The sequence below is a fragment of the Leuciscus leuciscus genome (assembly GCF_965113295.1).
Source record: "Leuciscus leuciscus genome assembly, chromosome: 15".
Taxonomy (NCBI): Eukaryota; Metazoa; Chordata; class Actinopteri; order Cypriniformes; family Leuciscidae; genus Leuciscus; species Leuciscus leuciscus.
This window is the reverse complement of record NC_138739.1, coordinates 24,814,282-24,838,153: the sequence shown is the minus strand read 5'-3', so window position 1 is coordinate 24,838,153 and position 23,872 is coordinate 24,814,282. Positions and strand designations below refer to the sequence as shown.

The 23,872-nt window shown below is 37.7% G+C and overlaps 1 protein-coding gene across 3 annotated transcripts in view; it reads right to left on the bottom strand.

Annotated features, from left to right (window-relative positions):
- The window catches only part of sh3bp4a (SH3-domain binding protein 4a), a 29,752-nt gene extending 7,102 nt beyond the window's left edge, over positions 1–22,650 (bottom strand). The window contains exons 1-3 of one of the 3 annotated variants that reach the window (XM_082137997.1): positions 22,540–22,650; positions 7,408–7,604; positions 4,944–7,306 (exon numbers count right to left, since the gene is read on the bottom strand). In XM_082137997.1, the coding sequence (XP_081994123.1) occupies positions 4,944–7,306; positions 7,408–7,528 (2,484 nt within the window). In that variant the 5' untranslated portion in view covers positions 7,529–7,604; positions 22,540–22,650. Of the gene's footprint in view, positions 1–4,943; positions 7,307–7,407; positions 7,605–22,535 lie in introns of all 3 variants that reach the window. The other 2 variants (XM_082137998.1, XM_082137999.1) reach the window with 2 other exon arrangements.
- Between the last annotated feature and the right edge of the window lie 1,222 nt (positions 22,651–23,872).

The window sequence follows — 23,872 nt, the reverse complement described above, 5'->3', positions numbered from 1 at the left end:
ACGTACTGTATTGCATGTGAAAAGACGGATGCGACAGCTTGAGCAGACTCACAAATGTGCTGTACTACAACAACTCTTCCTCTTCTCAACATGGACTCCTCTTCCTCTTAAATTTTAGGGTTAGTGATGTCACTGGTATTGATATATAGTAGTGTAACACTGATATTGTGCACAAACATGCTGGAACGCTACAATGCTCTACACCACATGCAAAGTAAAAGTATGCTAAAATGGGATTCCATACATATTTAGCCATGTTTGCTAACTCTAACTCACTTTAAAAAGCTCAAGGACTGGGCTGGACTTCTCACAGACTTGCATTGTCAGATATACAGATATGAAAATCTCCGGTTTAGCTATATGAATGGAAGCACTGCATCAACAGCTGAAGTAGCCTTCAGTTTTATAATGCAGTAAACTGGTCTTCAGGGACTCAGACCTGAAAGTGGGATTGAAACCAATTTCACGTTTTACAGGAAAGTTCCAATCACTAAAAAAACCCATTAATGGTGTTGAATAGTGGCTGAACGGTTGACTATAAGAGACGTGCTCTCAAATGGGATTGCCGAGCCACTCGTCCTCGGCACAATTTCGTCCACTTTCTTCTGAGATAACCTGACGGAAATGATGGACAGATGAAATTGACCTGTGAGCTTAGGAACGGTGGCATCTCGTTTTCCACAGTTTAGACGCCTGCTGTGGCATCCTGCGTTTTAGGAGTTTAGAAAGAGATGGGAAGCAAAAAAGTTGGAAAGAAAAGAAACAACAGGGGGGGAAGGCAAGCCGATGAGTGGGAGGAAGACGAAAGATTTTCTTTCTTTGTTGTAAAACTGAATAAAATGAACCCACCAAGGATTTTCTATCTCTCTAGTGACAAGAATAATGAGCAGAGTTTTATTTTCTAGTTGAAAGGCTTTTTGCCTGTGCGGGAGAATGTTTAATATCAGATTTGTTCTGCATTCTGGCCAACATATCACAGGAATAGCTCACCCAAAAATGACAATTCATCACTTACTCACCCTCATGTCTTTCTGTATGACTTTCTTTCTTTTGTGGAATATGCAATAAAAAAGTGAACGAGGACCACGGCGCTCAAGCACGATTTTCAAAGCAAGAATAGCAAAAGTCTGAGACCATATTGAAAATATTCATTTAAACCAACAAATAATTTAAGATTTCCAAAGTATGCCAATAATATAATTTGTAATGAACACATCTGGATTAGAAAAATACAAAACAGAATAAAATTAACAAGTGATCTTAGAGTTTTGGATTGTATTCACTATATACATTTCCATTACTTTTAACATTTTGAATAACTTCCAGAACTTTTTTCAGGTCCAGAAAAACTACAGCTTAAAATATGTTTGTGACAATATATTATTCTTTATACTTTAACTTTATAATATAACTATATCATATTTTTATCAATCATTCCAAAATTTTATCTATGTTTGCATTTTACTTTCGGGTCCAGCTGACTCCCTACCATTAAGTTTAATTTTAGGGAATGATGGGATGATATCTCAAGCACTTAATTACCAAGCGATTCATCACGGCATCCACCATGCCATGGAAAACGAATCATAGCTGCTGGATTTATCTTGACCTCCCTTGGCATCCTTCCATTACATGGTTTCCCACATCATCAGATAGATTACACCTGCCAAGATCAACCATTGGCACCACACGACACAGATCTGACAGATCAGACTGAGAGCCGTGAGGTAAAGGTGGTTTGTAGTCTGCAGGGTTAAGGAAATAAATTTATGGCAAATGTCTGCTGTCAGAACTCACTGTGCAGAGGGAAAGAGTAACTCAAGGAAATGAATGACCTCTGTCGACAAGACCATTGTCTTGTTGTAAGTTGTAAGACGTTATTTATCAGGTAAGGTCTTGATAACACAGTGATATATTTTAGCAATAATTCCAACTGATTTCGAATCGTTCATGCAGCAGTGCAGTTAGCATAAGTCAAAGTCTTGGAATGCGGTTCTGAAAAGGTTACTGTGATGAATGCTAATTGGACTTGCTAACACATTTGAGCTATGAGATTGAGACAATGAATATTTATATGAGGCATTTAAAAGTATGAACAGCGAACCACTCCAGCAAGTCTGTATGTATATAGCAAAACCAAGTCAACTAACTGCCTTTAAGAAATAATTTTTCTTTTCTTGTTGCTTGCTGCTAACACAAGCGCTAATGATCAAATCATGCTAGAAATGTATAATACATTTTATATAGTTATACACATGTATTTATACACATTTATAGCATGAGTTGAGCATTAGCATTTAGCTAAAATCTAACAAAACTTCAATGTTAACATTTAAACATTCTAGCTACTTGCTAAATTTCTTTCATTTGTATTATTTCTTAACATTTAAGTTTATATATATTACAAACATCAGTCCATGCATGCATTTAGAATCCACAATCTTGCATACTATTTTCAACAAAAGAAGCATGTAAAAGAAGCATGTAAAATGTGTCCCACCACACCATGGCTATTTGAGAAAAATGTCAGGGCTCAGCCAGTCCTCAGGCACAAGCTGTTGGAAATCTCTTATAAATGCATTATTTAACCCTTAGGGGCAGAGATGGCCAGTTTAAACCAGACAGACAGACAAAACTGTCAGCTTGCTGTCAGCAAATTGATAAAATACGCTATGTAGAAACAGCTAGATGTAACAGATCTCTCCAGACTTATCCAAGAGCTAAAAAAATTTTTTTTTAAACATTAAACAAATATAAATATGCTATCTTACAACACTTTGGCTATTGTGACTACAGTGACATTTACACAAAGAAGCTGCACCAAGCAGGTGGCTGACTGTGAGGTGGCGATAACCCCAATGTTGTCCAATCCAAATATTTAAACCAAGCACATTTAAAATGGCTCAGTTTAGCTTGATTTCTTTACTAGTCTGATGGCCTTGGAGTGCCCCCCCAGCTATTTGGTTTTATTTTAGGAGTGTTTAGATATGGCTAAGGCAACTGCCAAGCTCTTTCAGTCTTTGGAAGCTTCCAGAAGGCCTAGCCAACCACCTAGCATACAAGCTTTGAAAACGCACCACTTGCTGAGTAAAGGTGGAAAAGCTGCCATTTGACTCGATAAAACTTGGCTAAATAGAAAAAGTCATATATTTATGGATTTAGGCTAATCTCATTTGTGTGTGTGGAATGCTAACTGTAAGTTAGGATACTGAGGCAGCATACAGAACTGTTAAATCACAACACCGACCGGTATTAGCTTGAAAGAATTATAAATTGCTATGCTAAGCTTAATAGCTGGCCTGTCAGACTTTTACACTGAGCAAAATTTCTTCCATCTCATTGTTTGCACAGCTCAAAATGTCACCAGGCTCAGAAGCATTGGGCGTAATTACCAAACTCAAAAAGACAAATCACTAAATAATAGCAAGAGCAAGGCAAGGAAAGGCCGTGTGTCCATCAGGGACAAAAGGCTGCAATTTCAAAATCGATTCACTACCACAAAAGACAATCGGCTAGCCTCTGACGTCAGGCCTTGGGAATAATAGCCTCATCTCCACTTGATAAATGTGTCAGCACTAGAAGCACGGCAGGAAAACAATGATGAAGCTCCCTCTCAGCCAGCAGAAACACTATGAAAGAGACGCTAATGATTGTTGAGATATAACAGACGCTTACAGTCCACTCAAGTCCTGAATAATTTAACTTTAACAAAAGCTCTGTCTGTTGTGGAGGAAAAGATAAAATGAAGATTCCAGCCAGGGATATATCACTTTATCTCTATTTGGACCTTCAAAAATAACTAGAAATTTAGCTTAACTTGCATTAGTATATTTTATCCAAGATAAGATGTTAAAGCTAGTATTTTGCTAAAGATAAGACTGGACTTACTACATCTGTTCTCTCTTTTGCTGTCCAGTCTGAAAAGGTGAAAACACATCTTTCTCAATGCACCATCTCCTCAGATCTGCAAGACCCAAGCTGACAAAAGTGGGGCGCTAACATGTTTACTTATAAATGGGATATTGGTCAGTGCTAGTAGAAAGTATGTAAGGTAGAAATGGCAACAACAACAAAAGAAAATTATACTGTGCTGTGCTGTTCTGACAATAACTCAACCACACTAGTGTTGACAGTAACACAATAGTGTAAAAAAGGCAGTAACTAACGAACAACTAAAGGAGTAGTTCACCCAAAAATCACCCACTGATGTTTTTCCAATCTAGTACAACTTTTTTTATTTTCAACATAATGAAAGTGAATGAGGTCTGGGTCTGTCAAGCTCAAACATAAAAAAAAAAAAAAAAGTTCCATGAACATATCATTAAAGTGTTCCAAATTACTTTTGTAAGTCTTCTCAATACATAAAAATAACTTTGTGTGAGGACCAGATAAAAATTTAAGTTCATTTTAAGAACCTTTAAGAAAGCCATGAAGGTTTTTAACAACATGAGCAAAAGTGGTGAGCAAAAGAAGACAATTTTCTTTTTTAGATGAACTAATCTTTTAAGGACACCAAAGAGTTTATATTTCTTGACATTATGGGGATTTAACCATGGTAGTTTGTACTGTACATTACAAACCCTGGACATCCTGTTCCCAGTGATAAAAAAACTAATACAAGAGCAATCTTTCTTCAGTCAGAGTGTGAGTGAGCCAAGAAGGGATCCGGCTGCTGTACTTGCAGGTTTCCACAGCTGTACAGATAAGAAAGGCAGCACAGAGCAGCTAAGTGCACTCTCATCAGAATTAGCCCCAAGCATTAATAAGAGAAAAGGCAGATAAGCAGAACTGCATAAAAACAGGTTTAAATCAAGTATTTTGTGACCAAATTTCCAATAGTTCTCCATTTAGAACAGGGCTTCTACTGTATTCAAAAAGCAAACACAACCACAATAGTTTGAAAACTATTCAGTTTGGATAAACCAACACACACATAGGCTTACCATCATCAGTTCCTTCTGAAAAGATTTCTTCTCTTTGGTCTCCATGTTGAGGCAATCTTCCTTTAGTTTCTCCAGCACTGAGGCAACCCTCTCTGGTTCACTATCCAGATCTGCTCTGCAAAAATACGTCAAAGGAAGATTCACATAGCCCAGAGCATCAGCAAATGCTCGCCAGTTTCCCAGATTTTCCATAAGTATTGTCCTCACAGAGGCGTAAATGTAAGTGAGAAACTTGCAGGGCTTCAGGATTTGTTCCATCAGCATTGTGGTTGTTAGGTCTGGCCCACAAAAGTATATAGGCTTAACCTTTCCCAAGACAAGCACATTTTTTACATGTACAAGCCCAATCTTTCCCTGATAGTATCCAATGTACCACTCTTTGGTCCATAGTTGTCCTTTGAGTTTGATCTTCTCCTCACTGAGTAGGGCGATAATATCCCCTTTTTTATATTCCAGCAAGTACTGATTCTTGGTCTGCCTGATAACTGTTTTGATCAGTTTGCCAAATTTCAAGTTGGTAATGCAGCGCTCTTGAAACTGTGGGTATTTGGTGGTGATGGCCAGAGGAGACAAAATAATTTTATCAACTTCCTTTTTCTTTAGGAACCGTCTTTGGCCGTTGTTCCGTATCCCAGTTTTAGGGGGCGGCTGTGGTGTCTGAACGCAAAATTGTGCAAGGATGCAATCCTGATCATCTTTTACCTGGACACGTAATGTGAAGTCGGAAATCTCATCTGCGTTCCGAGACGTAATCATGTAGATGAGCCGGCTCACCTTGCCTAGTTTGATCTGAAACCCACGAACAACCCTAGCCTGCTCATTTGCCTTGACCTCATAGTTTGACATGTTAGAGTACATACCTATCAGCAAGTCCTGAGGTCTGCCAAGGACAAACTGGTGCTTTCCCCACAGTTGTAGTGAAACAGGAGGGGCAGACTTTGCTTGCTTCCCAACCTCACTGACTAGTAGAGTCTTGGGGGCGCAGTCATGGCCAAAAATGGCCACCACAGTCTTAAAAGATGGATGAATGTGTTTGGGCCCATAGAGGCCCAATGTAACTTTCTTCATCATATGATCCCAAACAGATGAATTGAAGGAAACATGTTGGGTCTGGACAACAACGGCTACATACATGCAGGGCTCCAAGTTGTCCAGCTGAACCTGAATCGTATCACCATAAATGTATGCCTGTGGAACAGGAGAGTATGGACCCTCTTTACAGTCACTTCTTACACACAAAACCTCAGCCATTGGACTTTCTGTCTTAGTTGTGACGGATACCTTCATCTCTAAGGTAATGAATGACTTTATCTCCATGTTACTCAGTTTGATTTCAACCACTGGACTGACAGTCGAGCATCTGTCATTGTTCAGCTCCAAGGGAGGATCCAGTAGAGCCTTCATAGAGATTTGCTGAGTGTCTCCCACTGCAACATGGCCTTCGGGAACATGAATACTGATATGTGTATCTGGGAGCTGGACTGCCCCTCCACAGCTGTCCAACTTGCAGACAATGTTAGTCTCTACTGGTTGTGTTTGACCCCAGCCTGGGTTCTGCCCAAGGGACTCAAGGTCATGGCAAGAGCGTGCCAACTTTCGATGGTTTAGCCATGCTGTCCTAAAGTCCTCTCTGTTCTGAAACTGCTCCGGTGAGGGAGCTTTAAGCCCTGTAAAAAACCCTGATGAAGGCAATGGAGGATTCGACTGAGCTTGCAAGATTGATAACTCTGATAAACTGTAAGATCTCTTGCTCCGAAAAAAGGGATTGTCCTTGCGAAGCATCTGCAAGGCTTCAAGATCAGCGCTGGTGGATGTTCCATCAAAAACACTATTGCTGTACCCTTTTGTGTTGCTGGTGGTGGAGATGGGGTCTGAAGGCAAGTCGAAGAAAAGCAAATCCATGCTGTTGCATTGGTTCGTCTTCTCATTGCTGTTCTGATCGAGGACATCATCCATGGACCCATTTAGGAATGGGTTGGTTGAGGAGAGCATGGAGAAGGGGTTGTTGTTGTCATAAGGCATGGAGGGCTTCAGCGACATTCCAGTCCACTCCCCCAGCAGGTCCAGCTCTTTTGCTCCCTCCTCCGAGCAGTCCCCAAGATTGTCAATCATTCCACTGTCACTTAGAGATGAGTTCCTGTAGTTGATCGGTTGGACATATGTCGAAGGAATGTATCCCATTTCTCGGTTGTTGTGGGCGTACCACCATTCCCCACCAGATGTGTCCAACACATAGAGATGATCACCTTTGGAGAACTTTAGAGTGGTAAAACTGGATGGACAGTAATCCTTTATGGCAACCACTTCCCGTGCAGTCCCAAATGACGTTGAGGAGGCCAAACGCAAGGCACTGGGAGAAGGCACTGTAAAGATAAACATATTAATAAGAATTACTGATTTGCGATGTACATGGCACAACCATATTAGATGTCCCTTTTATTTATTTGCAGTGCAATAAACTGACCTTTGACATCTATGAGAGTCGTCTCAGTCAGTCCCTCATCAAGGTCAATAAGAGTGCCCTCTGATTTACATCTAGGGAGCACATTGTTGTTGTTGGTTACTCTGATCCTGTGGGCGGCCATCTTGCATTGGTTAAGCTATTTTACCATTGCTCCAATCCTGACAATCACACACTGGCAGTTTTCCATTTTTTTCCTGCTGTGAAAACAAAAAGGACAGGGACAATCTTGATTAGCTTTGTGTGGCAGGACCAACGCTTGATGCACTGAGAATAATGAGACATGCTGCAATCAGATTATTGAATCATTAAGGCAAGACAATCTTCTGAGAGATTGTACCCAGAGATTAGTGTGGTATAGCTAAAGGGACAAACTGGGACGAGATGTAACTCAAAATGTACTGCATGAGATTAAAAGATCTTTAAAGTTGATTACTTTTAATCTATCTTGGAAGGGGTTAAAGCATTGTTGTCTAGTTAGTAGATAAAAACTTGAGTTAGAAACCGTTAGTTCAGAACTCAAACAAAAGATCCTGGTAGAATCTCAATATTTTTTTAATGCTCTTTGTTAATTTTTTGCTCCTTTCATAACATTCAGTCCTGTCACATCACGGTTTAATTGATGGAATATCTATTGCCAAGGGATGACAAAGGAGGTGGTACCTGCAGATGAACAATCAATAAAACAGCCATAACAAGGTGCTGCCTCCGCCAGATATGACAATATGCGTTTAATCTTTGACCTTCATTTGACTTCAACTTTTTTTTAACCTCTCAGAAAATGTCTTAGTAATGTCTCACTGCTAAAAGAGCTTAAAGCCAGCATGAAATCAAAATGTATCAAATTTGCTTAATGCACATTCCTGGTAATATTGTGTACATCTTTTATTCAAATTTAATGCCTTGCTGCATTTCAGAGACAACATTTATTTTCAGCTAATGTAACTAATCCCTCTTTTACTTTATTATTTTTCATTTGTGAATATGATGGAATAGAGACATAAAAAGAATTTCAGAAGAATTTCAGAAAAATATACTATCATTTATTTCAGCATAAAAAGGCACTTATTGTAGTTTTTAAAGATGCATAAGGCTTTATGGAACAATATTATTGCACATTTACCACACTACCTATAACAATGTAATAAAATCACTTAAATATATGTAATTTACATCAATAAACAACAACAAATGTAAAATGTACTACGGTAATTTATAGACCTAATTTCTGGATGAAACAGTCTTTTATCACTGGTAGAGCGTTTGATTTGCCAGGTTCAGAAAGAAAGATATCAAAGCATATCAAAGGACACCTTGAACTAAAAATCACATGCATATGGTGCAGCAGGGGTTCCATCAATTAAACAAACTAAAACACCGCTGGGTGATGATGACACTGAATAAATACCACCCTTAAAGTGAATACATTACTTTTTGTGTCAGCATGGTTCTATAAAAAAATAAAAAGCACAGACTTTTTGCAAACTCCTGTAGTGCTATATAAAATGATCATTATTTGCAGTTTGTTGTGGATTAGAGGAGCTATTTTTCCTGTTATGATTTATGCTCTCTTAAGATCAGCAACAGTTTGGCTTTGGGGGTGGAGGAAACAGACTCAATTTCCATGCATGATTGCCTCAACTTCTGTCTGAGATGATGAGCGCTATTAATCTGCTCTTGACGTGACAGACATGCAAAACAACACAGAGATGTAAAACAAGCTATAATTAGTTGGACTAAATAATCACAGAAGCATGAAAAGAATATCAAACAAGACCAAAGGGCCAAGTAACTCCAAGTAGCTGATAATAATGTAATTTCGACACAAAAGTTAACCTCAGAAAGTAATAAATGAGGTTGAAATGACATGAGGGTGCCTCTGTACTACTTCTACTTATAAAAAATGCACACTTTTGTGGTGGAAAATGCTTTAGAAATACTTTCAGAAGGCTCTTTGGAAGGAAATCCATGAAGGCCTTGGAAGGAACTTTCATGTCTGTTACTTAAAAGCTTAATGAACCCTTCAAAAGAAGGAAAGCATATCTGGCATGTATGTTTTAAAAGCCTTTCACACAAAAGACTTGTGGAAGGATTCATACCCTTTTAAATGTCCATTTCTTTATCTACATAAGATGCTTAAGTAGGTCAGCAATACCACTTGTCTTTCATTCCCTCCAGTCCAACCCTAAAAAAAAAAAATCTCCCCCATGCTTTTATTTTATATTCATAATTCAGGCCATCAGAAGTTGATGGAGAAAGTGCATTCATGGATGACATGAAATTGTAAAAAATGATGGCACTGACCTCTACCAACTCTATCAGAGCTGGAGAAATGCTTCAAGGTCTATGGTTCTTCTAATACTAGGAGCACCAACAAATAAAGTTTATTAGAAACCTAGTGGTCTGACATGGATGTAATCATGGTTACTGATAACAGCACCTGGGGCACTTCAATGACTGAAGACTAGTGTCTCCTTCCTATAATCCCTCTATCCTCCTACCCTCCCGTGTCTATTTTCGCAGACTCTGGTGATAACTTTTTGTAGGGATCATTTGGCCGCCAAAAATTATCGAAAGTGGCAGTTTTGGTTTTTGGTCGAAAGAGAAAAATGGCCAAAAATATGAGCCGAAAATATATGCCGCCCGCAGTGTTCAGCGCTCAGGTTTCACTCTTGCTCTAGCCATTATCATGAAATTTCTATGTAGCAGTAGACTTGTTTCTGTTTGCAATAGTCCTACTGTACTGTGACATGGTGTGGCTATGCTGGGCAACGCTAGTAAAATGACGCTACCCTCTCGTTCACTGATCCGCTTCCCGCTCACATGCTCAGATAATAATAGCTTTGTAGGACTAAGAATTTTCGACCGAGAATTTTCTTTTCAGTGCATCCCTACTTTTTTGCCCACGAAATTTCACTGAATTGCACTAATATGATCGGACTTTGAAAAATGTGTTTGTGTAGCTTGAAACATTTGCAGTTGTGCAACTTGTTGGTTATGAAAAGGCAAAAAAAAAAAAAAAAAAGCAAATGACTTTGGTTCCATTAACAATTAAAAACATGCTAATTGTTCCGCCATCATGGATGGAATGGCGCTGTGCAACAGGGATGGAAATTAACTTTTTTGTCCACCGGCCACTGTGGCTGGTGGATTTCAAAATCTACCAGCCACTCAATGTTTTTACCAGCCACTTGCTTGTTTTTAACCGACAATGTGTAACTGCATGTGAAAATTAATACTACAAGATCTACAATACTTAAGCAGTTTATTTAATCTCAAGTCTCAATGAAATACTGACATTTTCTCTTTCTCTCTTATATATATTTCTCTTTTTTACCTGGATGTGGCATTTGAATGATTCGTGGTCTTTTATGGCTTCCAGTTTTAGGTTTTTAGTCCCAATAATGAAACTAGGGCTGGGCGATATGGACCAAAAGTCATATCCCGATTATTTAGGCTGAATATCGATATACGATATATATCCCGATATTTTTTACGCAAAGTGAGAGCAAATGTTCAGTCAAAGTCAAAGCCAAATATGACATGTCACAAGTAGTTTTATTGAAACCGGCTATTTCCACACGCACAAGTACTGTCCCCCTTTACTTAACATAAATTGTAAGAATATGACTAATAGTAAAGACTAGTACTAATAAATAAACATTAGGCCTATGCTAAAGCTATTAAATAGCAGTTCCAAACTAGTTTTTGTTAATACAATGTTGGTATGAGCCACTAGAGTCATTTAAAAATATAAAAAATAACACAAAGAAAAATAAAGTGGCATTTTGGGGTTAATATGGAAACGACAGTTACCATGGTGAATACACAATATTAACAATAACTGTTAATGAACCATGGAAACTGCTCCTGGTGAATAGTATGAAAATCATCCCTGCATTACTTTTATTTTGTGTAATTTACAACGTAACGGCGTTGCATGCTCGTAGTTTATTTTGCACTTTATATACAGTGAGGCGATACACAGCGCGCGCCGCCGCATTTGCGCGTGCATTTGAAGAGTGTGCGCTACGAGAACAGGATAACGGCTGACGTGACAGGACAAGAAAGTCCGTTTTTCTGAGGTGAAAGACTTTATTTCAGCGTACACTTATGTCCTCTAAAAGTGTCCGCCGTCTGTGTGAAACAGTATATTTTTATTTACCCGCCACGGTGGCCGGTAGGTGAAGCGAATTTACCCGCCACAACACAAAATCACCCGCATTTGGCTGGTGGCGGGTGCTAATTTCCATCCCTGCTGTGCAATACAAAAACAACACACAATACTTCCTCAAAAGTACTACAAGAACCATTAATGGAACTGAAATCGAAAAACTAAATCTTGCAATTTCCCAGTAGTCACAACCCCATCAAATTCAGCCAAAGAGACATTTGTAACCATCCGTCTACAGAATGAAACACTTGTAAACCACGACTCTCTGGTGTCCCATAAGACAAGAGAACACTTATCTTAGATGCAGCACGTAACTCACAGAAGATGAGTCGAAAGCACTTCAAGCTGGAGGCCAGGGAATTTAGATGCTCTTAGATACATTGTTAGCTCTGCAGAAACCTCATGGGTTTAAATTCAAGCACTTCTTAATTATCGCCCTTCAGACAGCTTCATACAGATAAAACAGTGTTTGGCTGAATTAATTAATTCGAACAGAGCGGCATTATCCTTCCACCTCGCATTAAAGCACCTGTCATTTCAACTGAATTATTATAATTGCATTTCCAAAACGTGGCGTTGGGGTAGTAACTGAGATAACGTGACACATTACAGGCTGTGGTTATTACATTTTATATTTTTTTCTATTGATGATAGGGAGGAATTTTATAATACTTTGACAAGCTAATTGGGTGAATAAGACAAGTGGCATTTCTGCCGATTGCTCATCACTTGGTAAATATGACCACCTCGTATATATAGCAGAGGACAAAGCAATTTCTCCCTCCACTGCCCCGCCAGTCCATACTTCACCACTGACTCTAAAACAAAGGGTTTACTCAGGTAAAGTGCAGAGGGGTGTGGGTGGAAGATAATATTTCAAAGTTCCCATAAGAGGCTAATTTCAGGAGTCCATTAAATGACAGACTTCATTTATCGTCTCTACGTGAATAGGTCATTCTACCTGACAAGGATCAGTTAACGCAAATGAGTCTGACATTACAAACCTCTTTATCAAAAAAATATTCCTCAGTACAAACTGGATCATTCTGTCTAGGGATCTAGGGACTAAGGAAGTAAACAGACAACAGCCCACTACTTATTTTGTAAAGTTTTTACACACACACACACACACACACACACACACACACACACACACATAAATGTTATATAATGTTTTTTTAAATATATATATATATTTAAAATTCATTTTAAAATGTACATACACATTTCTAAATATTGCATACATAAAAAAATAAAAAATTACAATTAAGTTTGTAATATTATATACACAGTGTTGGGGAAAGTTACTTTTAAAAGTAATGCATTATAATATTGCGTTACTCTCTAAAAAGTAACTAATTGTGTAAGTTACTTTTTGTGGGGAAAAATGCGTTAACACTTTTGCGTTACTTTTCTCATCTGGGCTGGGCTTGCTTGTTTTTGTTTTGTTTAATAATAGCTAAAAAATTAAATAAAAAGGTTCTATTTTCCACAAATGTAAAGGCCCTTTCACACCAAAAAAAATCAAAAAATTAAGAAATCTCAAGCTGTAGGAAGTGCAAATTCACACCTGTACAGTAGAGGGTGCAGCTCAAACAAATCCTTCAGCTGTGCTGTCATTCTGGATTGCAGAAGAAAAATACACAAAAGAAGCCAAATTCAAACTCGTGCCACATGCATGAGCACATCATAGCTGGGTCATTGTGCTGAAGCGTGTGCACTAATTTTAGTTCTGGTCTACCAAATGTCAAAGGAGAACACATCATATTGTTGTTCCAATTACACTCAGAATTTTATTTGCATACATGAATACACAAAAAGAAAGAATTCAAGGCTAGTAAACTGTGTTCCCAAATGTATCTCTCCAAAGAGAGAAGAAATCGATGCCAAGTTTCATTCCTGTTGGGAGGTCTGGATTAGCAGAGGCTTAAACAAAGTCCTCTGTAAATGAACTGTGTTGTTTTGCATCAGGTCGGGGCCGTCTCTCAAGAAATGCTCTACATATCAATGAAGACTTTTCCCTAGCATTGCTCACCCCTATCCATCTTCACAAACACCACCACACACTCTGAAAGACATATAAACCTCAGTGCATTCACCATAAGCCAGTGAAAATTTACCTCAGGAGGCACGCCGACTGACAACAAGAGTTACAGGGGCATTTAGGGGATTACAAGGACTGAATTTGTGCTGAGTCCCCATTAATTATGAAACACAATGCAACACTCTTGTGCTTGTGGAAACTGATGACGTTTGTGCTTTTTTAGGTTTGTTCTATTCCTGAGGGATTCGCAAGGTATAGATCGCAATGCTGCAGAAGTCATGCTTTCAGCCACTAAGAATCTGATTCAGGAGATTTGCTAATTATTATTGCACTGCTGTCAGTAGATATTTCAACAATCATTTGGTTAAAAATTTTGGTATGTTCATCATTATAGTGTCAATGTTAGGTGCAAAATATACTCTGAGTGCAAAATTTCTAGCTACGCAAGTGCATATTTCATGCTTCATAGTCTGAAATGTCTCAGAGTGTAATTCTTGTGTATTGCCACAAAGGGCTAGCCTGGAAATCCAGACCTAAATCTAAAAGATTAATGGTCTGGCGTCGACTAATGAAAATCGGCCAGCTCGAGGGGCGGCACCAAGCATGCATTTGAAAATCTCACTGCACGCAATAGGATAACACTACGACTAATCACAACAATAAACCCCATACGCTTAGCTACCAGCGGAGCTAGCTGGTAGATTATACTCTTATCGTATCCGGTCGACAAAACAGCAAAAACGTCCTTCTTGCAAAGGAACGATTCGAGCGGCGTCTTCTGTTCCTGTTTTAGATAAAAAGCCAAGTCTAACTCGTTCATTGTAGCGGCCAAAGCCGTTTCAAACAACTGGTGTTCATCCATAGCCACCTTGCAATGTTTACTAATGACTTCGACGTCACAGCGCTGTCGTCATCTGTTTAGTTCGCCTCTGGTCCGCCTATATCAGATAACCCGATGTGATTGGTGCAGCTCAGATCGAGGGGCATTTTTAATGAGCATTGTTACTCGACACCAGAGTAACTCGCTGAGCAAATTCAACTTGTGCTCTCGCGAGAACTCTGGATTGCCAGGGTAACAAAGGGCGCTATAGCAAGCATTAGCATTTATTGTCTTTTCTATAGTCAGTTTATCTTTCAGGTCAACTACTGTCACGGCAGGGCAACAGTTAGAAAAGAATACAACGAAGAAAGCTAGCCAAAATCCCATTATATTGCAAGCTAACCGATTAAGCTAACGCTAAGAGCTAAAGCATAGCAGGCTAATTCATCCCCGACTCAACAACAACTTAAAGAACAAAATCTAGTCAACATGAATGTTGTTGGGCAACTAGTCGACTAGTCAACCACCACAACCTATCCAGAACACACAACAAGACCATACATTGGCGTACTTTGTAGAGTATTTGTATAGTTTCTATATTAGTTCTAGTAATTGGACACAAGACCCCCCTACAGGATGTGATTCCAGCGCCTCAGCAAGAGCATAATCATTTATTTTCTGAGTTTAGCGCACACATGTGTTTGGGAGAGAGTGAAGTCCTTGGTGGGAGGAGAAACCCTGCAGAGACTAACTGGAGCAAAACCATGGAGTCAAACCTAATTATTATACACACACACACTTCTCTGGAGAGCGGTTCTGACAGGAAGCCAGCATCCCTGCACATTCATCATTTAACATGTTCATGGTGCAATGGAATCATATTTTACATTTACACACCAAATGTGGCCTGAAATTAAATAAAACCTGAAGCGCAGGATGTCTGTGTATTTTCTCACGAGTGTCTGTTTGGCTACTGGGGCGGTGCAGTCTTCACATCAGAGGTCTTGCATCATCACATGGTTTCATGACGCAAGCACAATTTGTGATAAGAAAATATCAGGTGTCAAATGCAATGAAAAAGTGCCAAATACTTCTTTTTTAAAGTTTCTTTCTCATTTTTAAGGTCTAGGTTTTTATAGTGTCTTTTATGTCTATGAAATGTTATGAGATCTAAGCGTTACTTAAATACTAATTTAATTTACATAATTACTTAATTATTTACATAATTATATATTAAATATAAAACATTTGTTCATATTTTATAATTGTTTTTAATATAATTTAGTTACCATATAAAATTATTAAATAAGTATTTAGCTAAATTATTTATTAATATATATATATATATATATATATATATATATACATATATATATATATATATATATATATATATATATATATATATATATATAAAATATTTATTTAATATACTTATTTTCTATATTAAATAATTAAAATTAATTCAAGCCTGGAAGGCCAAACTCAAAACCACGCAGCACCAGGAACAAGAAGTGACAAAGGCGTAATGAACTGACCATCTGCAATTCCAGATTTGCCATTTAGAAATCCACATCGGTCAACCACAAATTTGGCTATTTAAATACTCTAGGGTGTATCAGGGTGTGCTTGGTAAGAAATTGAAAAACAAATTGTGTTTTCAGTCTAGCATTATTGAAACTCAAGCTGACACTTCATTCTCTCAGTCATTCAGACAGAATCAAACACCCGATTGGCCAAACTCCAGAATAGAAAGGGCCAATCAGATTCCTCGTCTCAGATATCAGACTGCCAGCATCTCAAATGCATCATGTAGTGTACGGCGCGTCTGCATTTCAGTCACAGAGTCTTTCTCAGATGCTAATACTTCCCTGAAGGCTAGAAAACAAATTGAAGCATAAAGGATAATGACTAGATCTCTCGATTTAAAGAAAATCATTCAGAAATTGACTAAGGAATTTCTACATCTCTGACTGTTTGCTGTGACTTCATCTATGAAACACTTAATTAAATGGGACTTAAACTTGTACTTAGTCTGGTAAGACTAACAAAAGCTTTCATTAACTAAATTAACTATTATCAAGTTGGAAGTGACCAATGCTCTTGATTTAAACAGGATTAAGGGTGAATATCTCAAAATCTGTCCAAAATTTCACAACTGACCCTAATCGAACTAAAAACTAAAAGGAATTATATTTTGCCTAGAAAAAAAAGAAAAAAAAGAAAACTACAGAAATACAAGCCATTTGGGAAGAAACAACGACTTTGTTTACAGAAACAGGAAGTGGCCGAACTATGACAGGAAGTGCTCTGGAGAGAATGACAGAGTAAAGGAGAAACAGCAAGAGAGGAAAAGAGAAAAAGAAAGAGAGGAAATGCTTGGCTGATGAGTAGCTCGCGTCCCTCCCCGTCTCCTACTCCTCCTCCTCCTGCTGTGTGGATCTGAAGCCCTCCAGCTGGAAATGGGCTGCCACAGAGTGGAATTTAATATCATTCCTCAGCTGATAGAACATAAACAGCACAAAAATCTCACTTATAACCCTGAGCTTCCTCTGGGCCAAATATAGGATGCAGAAACGCCAAAGAGCGCAGACAAATTACAGATGGAGAGCAGCACATGTCCGTCTGCTGAATCAGTGATTGAGGTGAATCTACGGTGAAGACATATAACGAACACATAAAAACAGCAAATCTCACTAAAACATGTCTCTCTCACACTTCAGATATATATATATATATATATATATATATATATATATATATATATATATATATATATATATATATATACACATACACAAAGTTTATAGCTTTTAATATAATATATTTTTAAATATATTAATATTTAATATAATAATTTAATATAATATAATTTAATAAAAAATAGGCAATTTATTCTTTCATTGCTTCTGCATTATTTTCATGATAGTAAAATGTTTTACACAAATGCTAAAAAAAAAAATGAAAAAAAAAATTTTTTATTCTCATTACCATAAAATGTCCAAACATTCTCTCATACTCTCAATGGAGATTGTCATTAGATTATTATACTGTATTTTTTTTTAAATGTAATAATCAGTTCAATTTAAAGGCAATCCATATTTCATGATTTAAAATCACAACTGAATTAGAAATGAATGAGATTTTCTTTCTGAAACTACACTGTAAAAAAAAGTTGCTGCCTCTTTTTTTTTTAAGTACAATCAACTTGGATGTTTGAGTCATTTCAACTTAAATTACATTAAACTGACTTAAAATCTTGTATATCTTACAATAAAGTTGGAAATTGCTTAACTTATTTCGAGGAGTTAAAGCAATGTAAACACATATCATATCATATCATTTTTTACAGTGTATGAAAATGTGTTTAATTGTCATGAACAATGTTACGTTGCAATAAATAAATATAAAGACCAAATTTCTTTCCAACAAACCAATTTATTTTAGGCTTTATTTTAGATTTTAGGCTTAAAATACGAGAAGTTCGCCACGTTTCATGCTTCTATTTGAGCAAAATGAACAAAGATTGCTAGTTTATATATAAACACATCTGTGGCCGATGAATCACCAGGAATCAGAAAGTTAGACAACAGGCTTGAATAAGAGCCTCAGACCGTCTCATGAGTCCTGAAAACAAACCGCCCAGGTCTTGGTCCTGATCCCAGCTAAAGACACCCACTGATACCATCAACAATACACTCCCTCATCCCGACACGCAGAAAAAGCAAAAGAGAGTATATAATTCTAGGTTATTCTGAGTTATACTTACCCTTAGCTGAACTGAAACTAGTGGCTTTCTTTAAACATAGCATCATTACGCAGACCGTCTATAATAGTCGCATTCGTATTGGAAGAGCAGCCAAAGGCTACGGGAATGGAAAGGCCATTTGAATGGGAGTTGGAGCACAGCGTTTCTGGACCAGGCCTGCTTGCCTCAGGATAAACGCTGTAAAGGCCACAATATACTTACAATGTAATCTCTCCTGATGGCCAACTCTGAAACATTAAATCCTCGTAAAACGATCTGCCATTTTATGCCCTGTCTTTCACAGTCTACTGCCATCTGACTCGAGGGGGATTTTAACACTGCTGTTCTAAGCTGGACTAACATGGCTTTATGTACAGTGGACACGACACAAATAATAGAAAGAGTGTTTTCTGGCTGATAGGCATTTCTGTGAAAGGAATGATTCAGCTTTGATCCAAGTTAAGCTGTATGGACAACATCTGTGGCATGTTGTTGTTTATTTGATTTATTGTATTATTTATTTTTAGTTATTTTACAGGTTAAATACGTATTTTTTATGTATTTTTGGCATTTTTAGTGGTGATTCTTAAATGAGTGAATCGGTGTGCTGTGCTTAAAGTTGCCTTAGGGTGTGTTCACACTTGTCAGGTTTGGTTTGATTCAAACAAACTCTAGTGCGATTGCTCTGTTAGTGTGGTTGGTGCGCACCAAACAAGCAGACCCGAGACCCCAGAAAAGATGGGTCTCGATCCGCTTCCAAACGAACTCTGGTGCGGTTCAACTGAAATATGAACGCAACACGGGCCAAAGACATGTAGACCTGAAAAACAGGACATGATGTCAAGATGCGACCCTAAAAAGGACAGAATGCTCAAGCATAACTGTTTTTTTTCTCGTCAAAGTCGTGATGTTTCCCATTACAGTTCGATACAGGTGTCAAAAACGCCGTCTCATCACAGCAGATCTTGGTGTGTGTGTGACGGAGGGATTCCTGCCGCTGTTTTGACTCCTTTACACATTTTATAAGCTCCTCACGAGTTCTCAGCTCCATCACATGTATGCACATACAAAGAGCGCATTTAGCCCAGCACACAGCATTGTTTTGGATGTTCTACAAGTTCCGTCGTATCTTTAGGTTCGGTGTTAAAAATGACAGTGAGAACGTTAGAGACGAGGAAAAAAAGTATAATTTAGTTTTTTGGTCCAGACCAAAAAAACAAAGAGAACCGAACTACAAGTGTGAACACACCCTTAAAAGTTCCATTTTTACCATTAAAGGTCCTTTAAAGGCCATTAAATGTATTGCTTATACATGTGTTCACACTTGGCAGGTTTGGTTAAATTAAACCACTGTTAGTGCGATTCATTTCAATGAGTGTGAACGCTGCCAGTCAAACCTTGGTGCGCACCAAACAAGCGGACCGAGACCCCTGAAAACTGTTGCCAACTATTTTCAATGGAAAGTAGCTAAAACCAGCTATAATCGCTAAATGGCGCTAGATGACGTAATGTGCCAATTGTCTGCAGTTTACATTGGTTTTCTCTGTAATTTTAATATAATATAGCCGAATGTCCAATAAAGCTCTTCTCATTTACATTTTTCTTTTGGACAACGGAACGATTATGAGACACTGACTGACTATATGCCTAATGCGACATCTAAAAAGTATCTAGATTTGTCGCTAGTCGCTCGATCCACTTACAAACGGACTCTGGTGCGATTCGACTGAAATATGAACGCAACACGGACCAAAGACATCTAAACGAACCAAAAACAGGACGTGATGTCAGGATGCGACCCTAAAAAGTACCGACTGTTAGGGTTAGGGTTAGTTAGGGTTAGATGTTTTGATAAGCTCTTCATGGGGTCTCAGCTGGTCAAAATTCTTCTATGCTTTATATCTTTAGGCTCGGTCTTAAAAATGAGGGTGTGAACGCTAAGCGAACTAGGACTAAATTTATCATTTTCTTTTTCGGTCCAGACCAAAAAAAACAAGAGAACCGAACTACAAGTGTGAACACACTTGTAGTTCGCTTCGCTTGGTACATTTGGTAACATTTGTTTTGATACATCTGTTTGGTGCATCCATCTATTTCAGATGGATGATTTTGTTTGATGATGTTGTAACCTATAGTGCGTAGTAAATGATCCACATGGCACAGGTTACCGTTAATGATTGTATTTTGAACAGAATGGCGCAGCATATTTGCCTCCGTTTTTCTCTCCACCGATGCAAGACTCGGAAAAACCCCAAACATGGGCTTTAGAGGAACATACACCCAGACCATTACAATGCGTCAACTTAAAAACGGTCATATTTGTCTTTGAGCACAAACAAATGTCTTACGCAAACATATCCAATCAGGGCCAGGTGACTCTGAAAAGAGCAAATAAACAGGGCTTCCTTAAAGAGATAGTTCACCCAAAAACTATGGAAGACAATGGCTGCAGTCAACTGTCTGGTTACTAACATTCTTCAAAATATCTTCTTTTGTGTTCAGCAGAAGAAAGAAACTCATACATGTTTGGAACAACATGAGTGTGAGTAAATAATGACAGATTAAAATTTTTGGGTGAACTATTCCTTTAAGAATGATTAGTCGAATCGTGTTTCAGTCAATCCACCTACTAAAATACATAGTTTTTCACATCCCTGGTCAATTAAATTAGTAACTACTTGCTAATCAGTTTGTAAAAAACAAATATATTTAATTTACGTTACAATAACGCACTTCCACTGATGATCTATGACGCAAGGTAGGTCTATTGCTGACATTCAAACACAGAAATGTAAAACTTGTAGTACAAAATCTGTTGTTTGTGCTGACAAGTTCCTTAAATCCATCTTTTCTAGACCCATACTTTGGAACATACAAGGTTAGTAAGTTATGTTAATCACATTAGTTTCACGTTAACACATTTAATGGTTTAAAACTCATGACTTTACTTGTCATACTGAAGCCAAGCTGTAGCTCCATTGTAAGTGTATTACAGTAAAAGCATCTTTTGTTTGTTTATACAAGTCCTAAACAAATAAGACCAATTTTTCTGCAGTTATCGACGACTGGTTGTCGACACATTTAACTTGTATAGAATCTGGAACATTCATTGAAGGAAAGTCTCTTATATCTTGACTTGTCATGATTTCAAGATAATTTTTGACTCAACAAACGTGGTTTCACTGCAAGCAAGCTTGTAAAAAAAAAAGTTACAAGTTATATTCTCAAATTCAAAAAGATTTCATACGAATATAGAATATAACTGTTATTCAAAATACACAAGCATATACAAACACAACCGTACTGATCTAAAGTAGCAGCCATTTGTTCTGCGAGCCATGAATATTTAATACACCACCTAACTTGACAATAAATTGTTAATATAACAGGGGGAAGCTGAGGTCTTGTAGGAAAACGAGGCTGAGTTATGCCAGAGGTCAATCCTGTTCCATTCAAAGTCTGAAAGGAATGTGGGAAGGGGAGGGAGGAAGAGGAGAGAGGGGATCGGCGGCTGGGAATGGGAGCGGAGAGGGAGGGGGGTTTGTGTATAGGATGTCCTCCTCACCATTAGAAATGACCACCGGGGTGGTCGTGACTATCAAACACTGATAACCACGGTAACAAATAACCAACTGTCAAACAAAAACAAGTCGTTCCTAATGAAACTGTACTATTGTAACCACAATTTCAGTAGTTTAGTACTTAAAATTAGACACTGTTACCAAATTCATACCGTATTCATTATTTTTTTGTTACTTTGGTATTTTGGAATAAACTGGTTTATTTATACTGGTTTTAAACCGGTTTGGCCATTTCACGAAATTTCAAGAAATCACTAATTATTCAAAAAATAAATACATTTTACTGGCAGGCATAGGCTTTATCTCAATGAAGGGCTACATTACAACAATAATTGATGGTTCACAAAGGGAATTCTGGGAATATCAATTATAAGACAGTTTAAGCTTTTTAATCGCAGACTACTTAGTACAAGTAGCTTAAATGTACAAATGAAGTATACACACACAAGTACATTAGTTCATTCAAATAATATATCCATCATTTTTAGTTCTAAAAACCTTTTTATATGTAATGTATAATGTAGAGTCCGTGTTGCCTTATTAAAATACCCCATTTAAGTTTATGCCTTTAAAATTTGAATACACCTGATATGTGTGCATCATTGTAACTTCAGGCTTGTAAAAGCAGCTGAAATGTTGCAAGAAACGCTAGTTCTACTTAAGAGCGCTGACACAAACATTTCGGAGGTTTGGAAACATAATCCGAATCATTTCAAAAGCAGTCAGAAGGATTAACAGCACAAAAGCGCACAGATGGCATAAACTCACCTCTGCATTCCTGTTATGTTTATCCAAAGCAGCGCGCAGTTGTAGTGTTGAGTTGGTCACTTTGTGCTCCTTTGTGGTTCTTGGGCAAAAGCGTCTCGCATCGCATCTGGGCGGGGCCGGAGCGCCGGTGATGTCACAGAAAGGGGCGGGGAATATGAGACGACTGGGCGGAGACTGGAATCCTGTGGTGGTTCGCCATCTGTCACCATGGCCCCTCAAGGAAAATCACTTTTCCCCTGGCGTCTAGAGTTTGCCTGATCAATTATTAATTTTATTTGAGTGATGATGCGGATTATATTCATTCTACACCCTGCATCGAGCTTTCCATCTCTTTCTTACATACTTATACTCCCAAGAACAGACTAAAAATATTCGTTAACTTTATTTTACAGTGTCCTTGTTACATTATGTACTTACCAGAGTAATAACAGTAAATTATGCATAATTACATGCAACTAACCCTCATCAAATCCTAATCCTACCCTAACCCTATAGTAAGTACTTTTTTTTTGTTTACCTATAGTAAGTACATGTTATTAATGAATATTATTCAGTACTTAAATGTATAATTACATTGTAACAGACACCTTAAAATAAAGTGTAACCAAATATTCTATTAATTTGTAACACAACATAATAATATAATGAATAATTAATGACTATTTTTGTATTTATTTAAAAGTACACAAAAAATGTAATTAACAAAGACTTACATGTTCAATGATGAACATGTTTTCAATTTCGAAATTTAAATTAATATTTTTTTATTTTGTTGAGCATACAGTCAAAATGTCATGGTGGTATACTGATACACTGTAACAAATTAAAAGGATAAAAAACTTTTTAAATAGTGTAAAAATTGTAGTTTGGCATGTTTTCTTCTAAATAATCAAGAAGCTTAAAGCATTATAAATAGTATCTTTCTCCACCAAGTCAGAGTGGTTCTATAAAGTGGTCAAAAGCTTTCCGGGCAGTATTCCGTAATTCTGGACAGGGCCGTCACTAGAGGGGAGAAAGGTGGTGATGATTCTCTGGGCCCCTGGCATTTGGGGGCCCCTGCAATTTTAACCACATGGGCGACAAAGGAACGCTATTTCAATCGAACCAAACAAGTGCGATTGAGATGAACAGGACAGAAAAAAAATACTAATTTAATTTTAGGTAGTATAGAGCTCCTTGGGTATAATCAACATGACTAACAGGAAGTGATCTCACAAAAAAAGACTTTGAACACAACACACCCTAAAATTTGATTGAGGTTGATTCAGTGAACCGGCTCAACCGGTTACCCACTTATAATAACGATTCGTTCAAAAATCAAACATCACTAGTA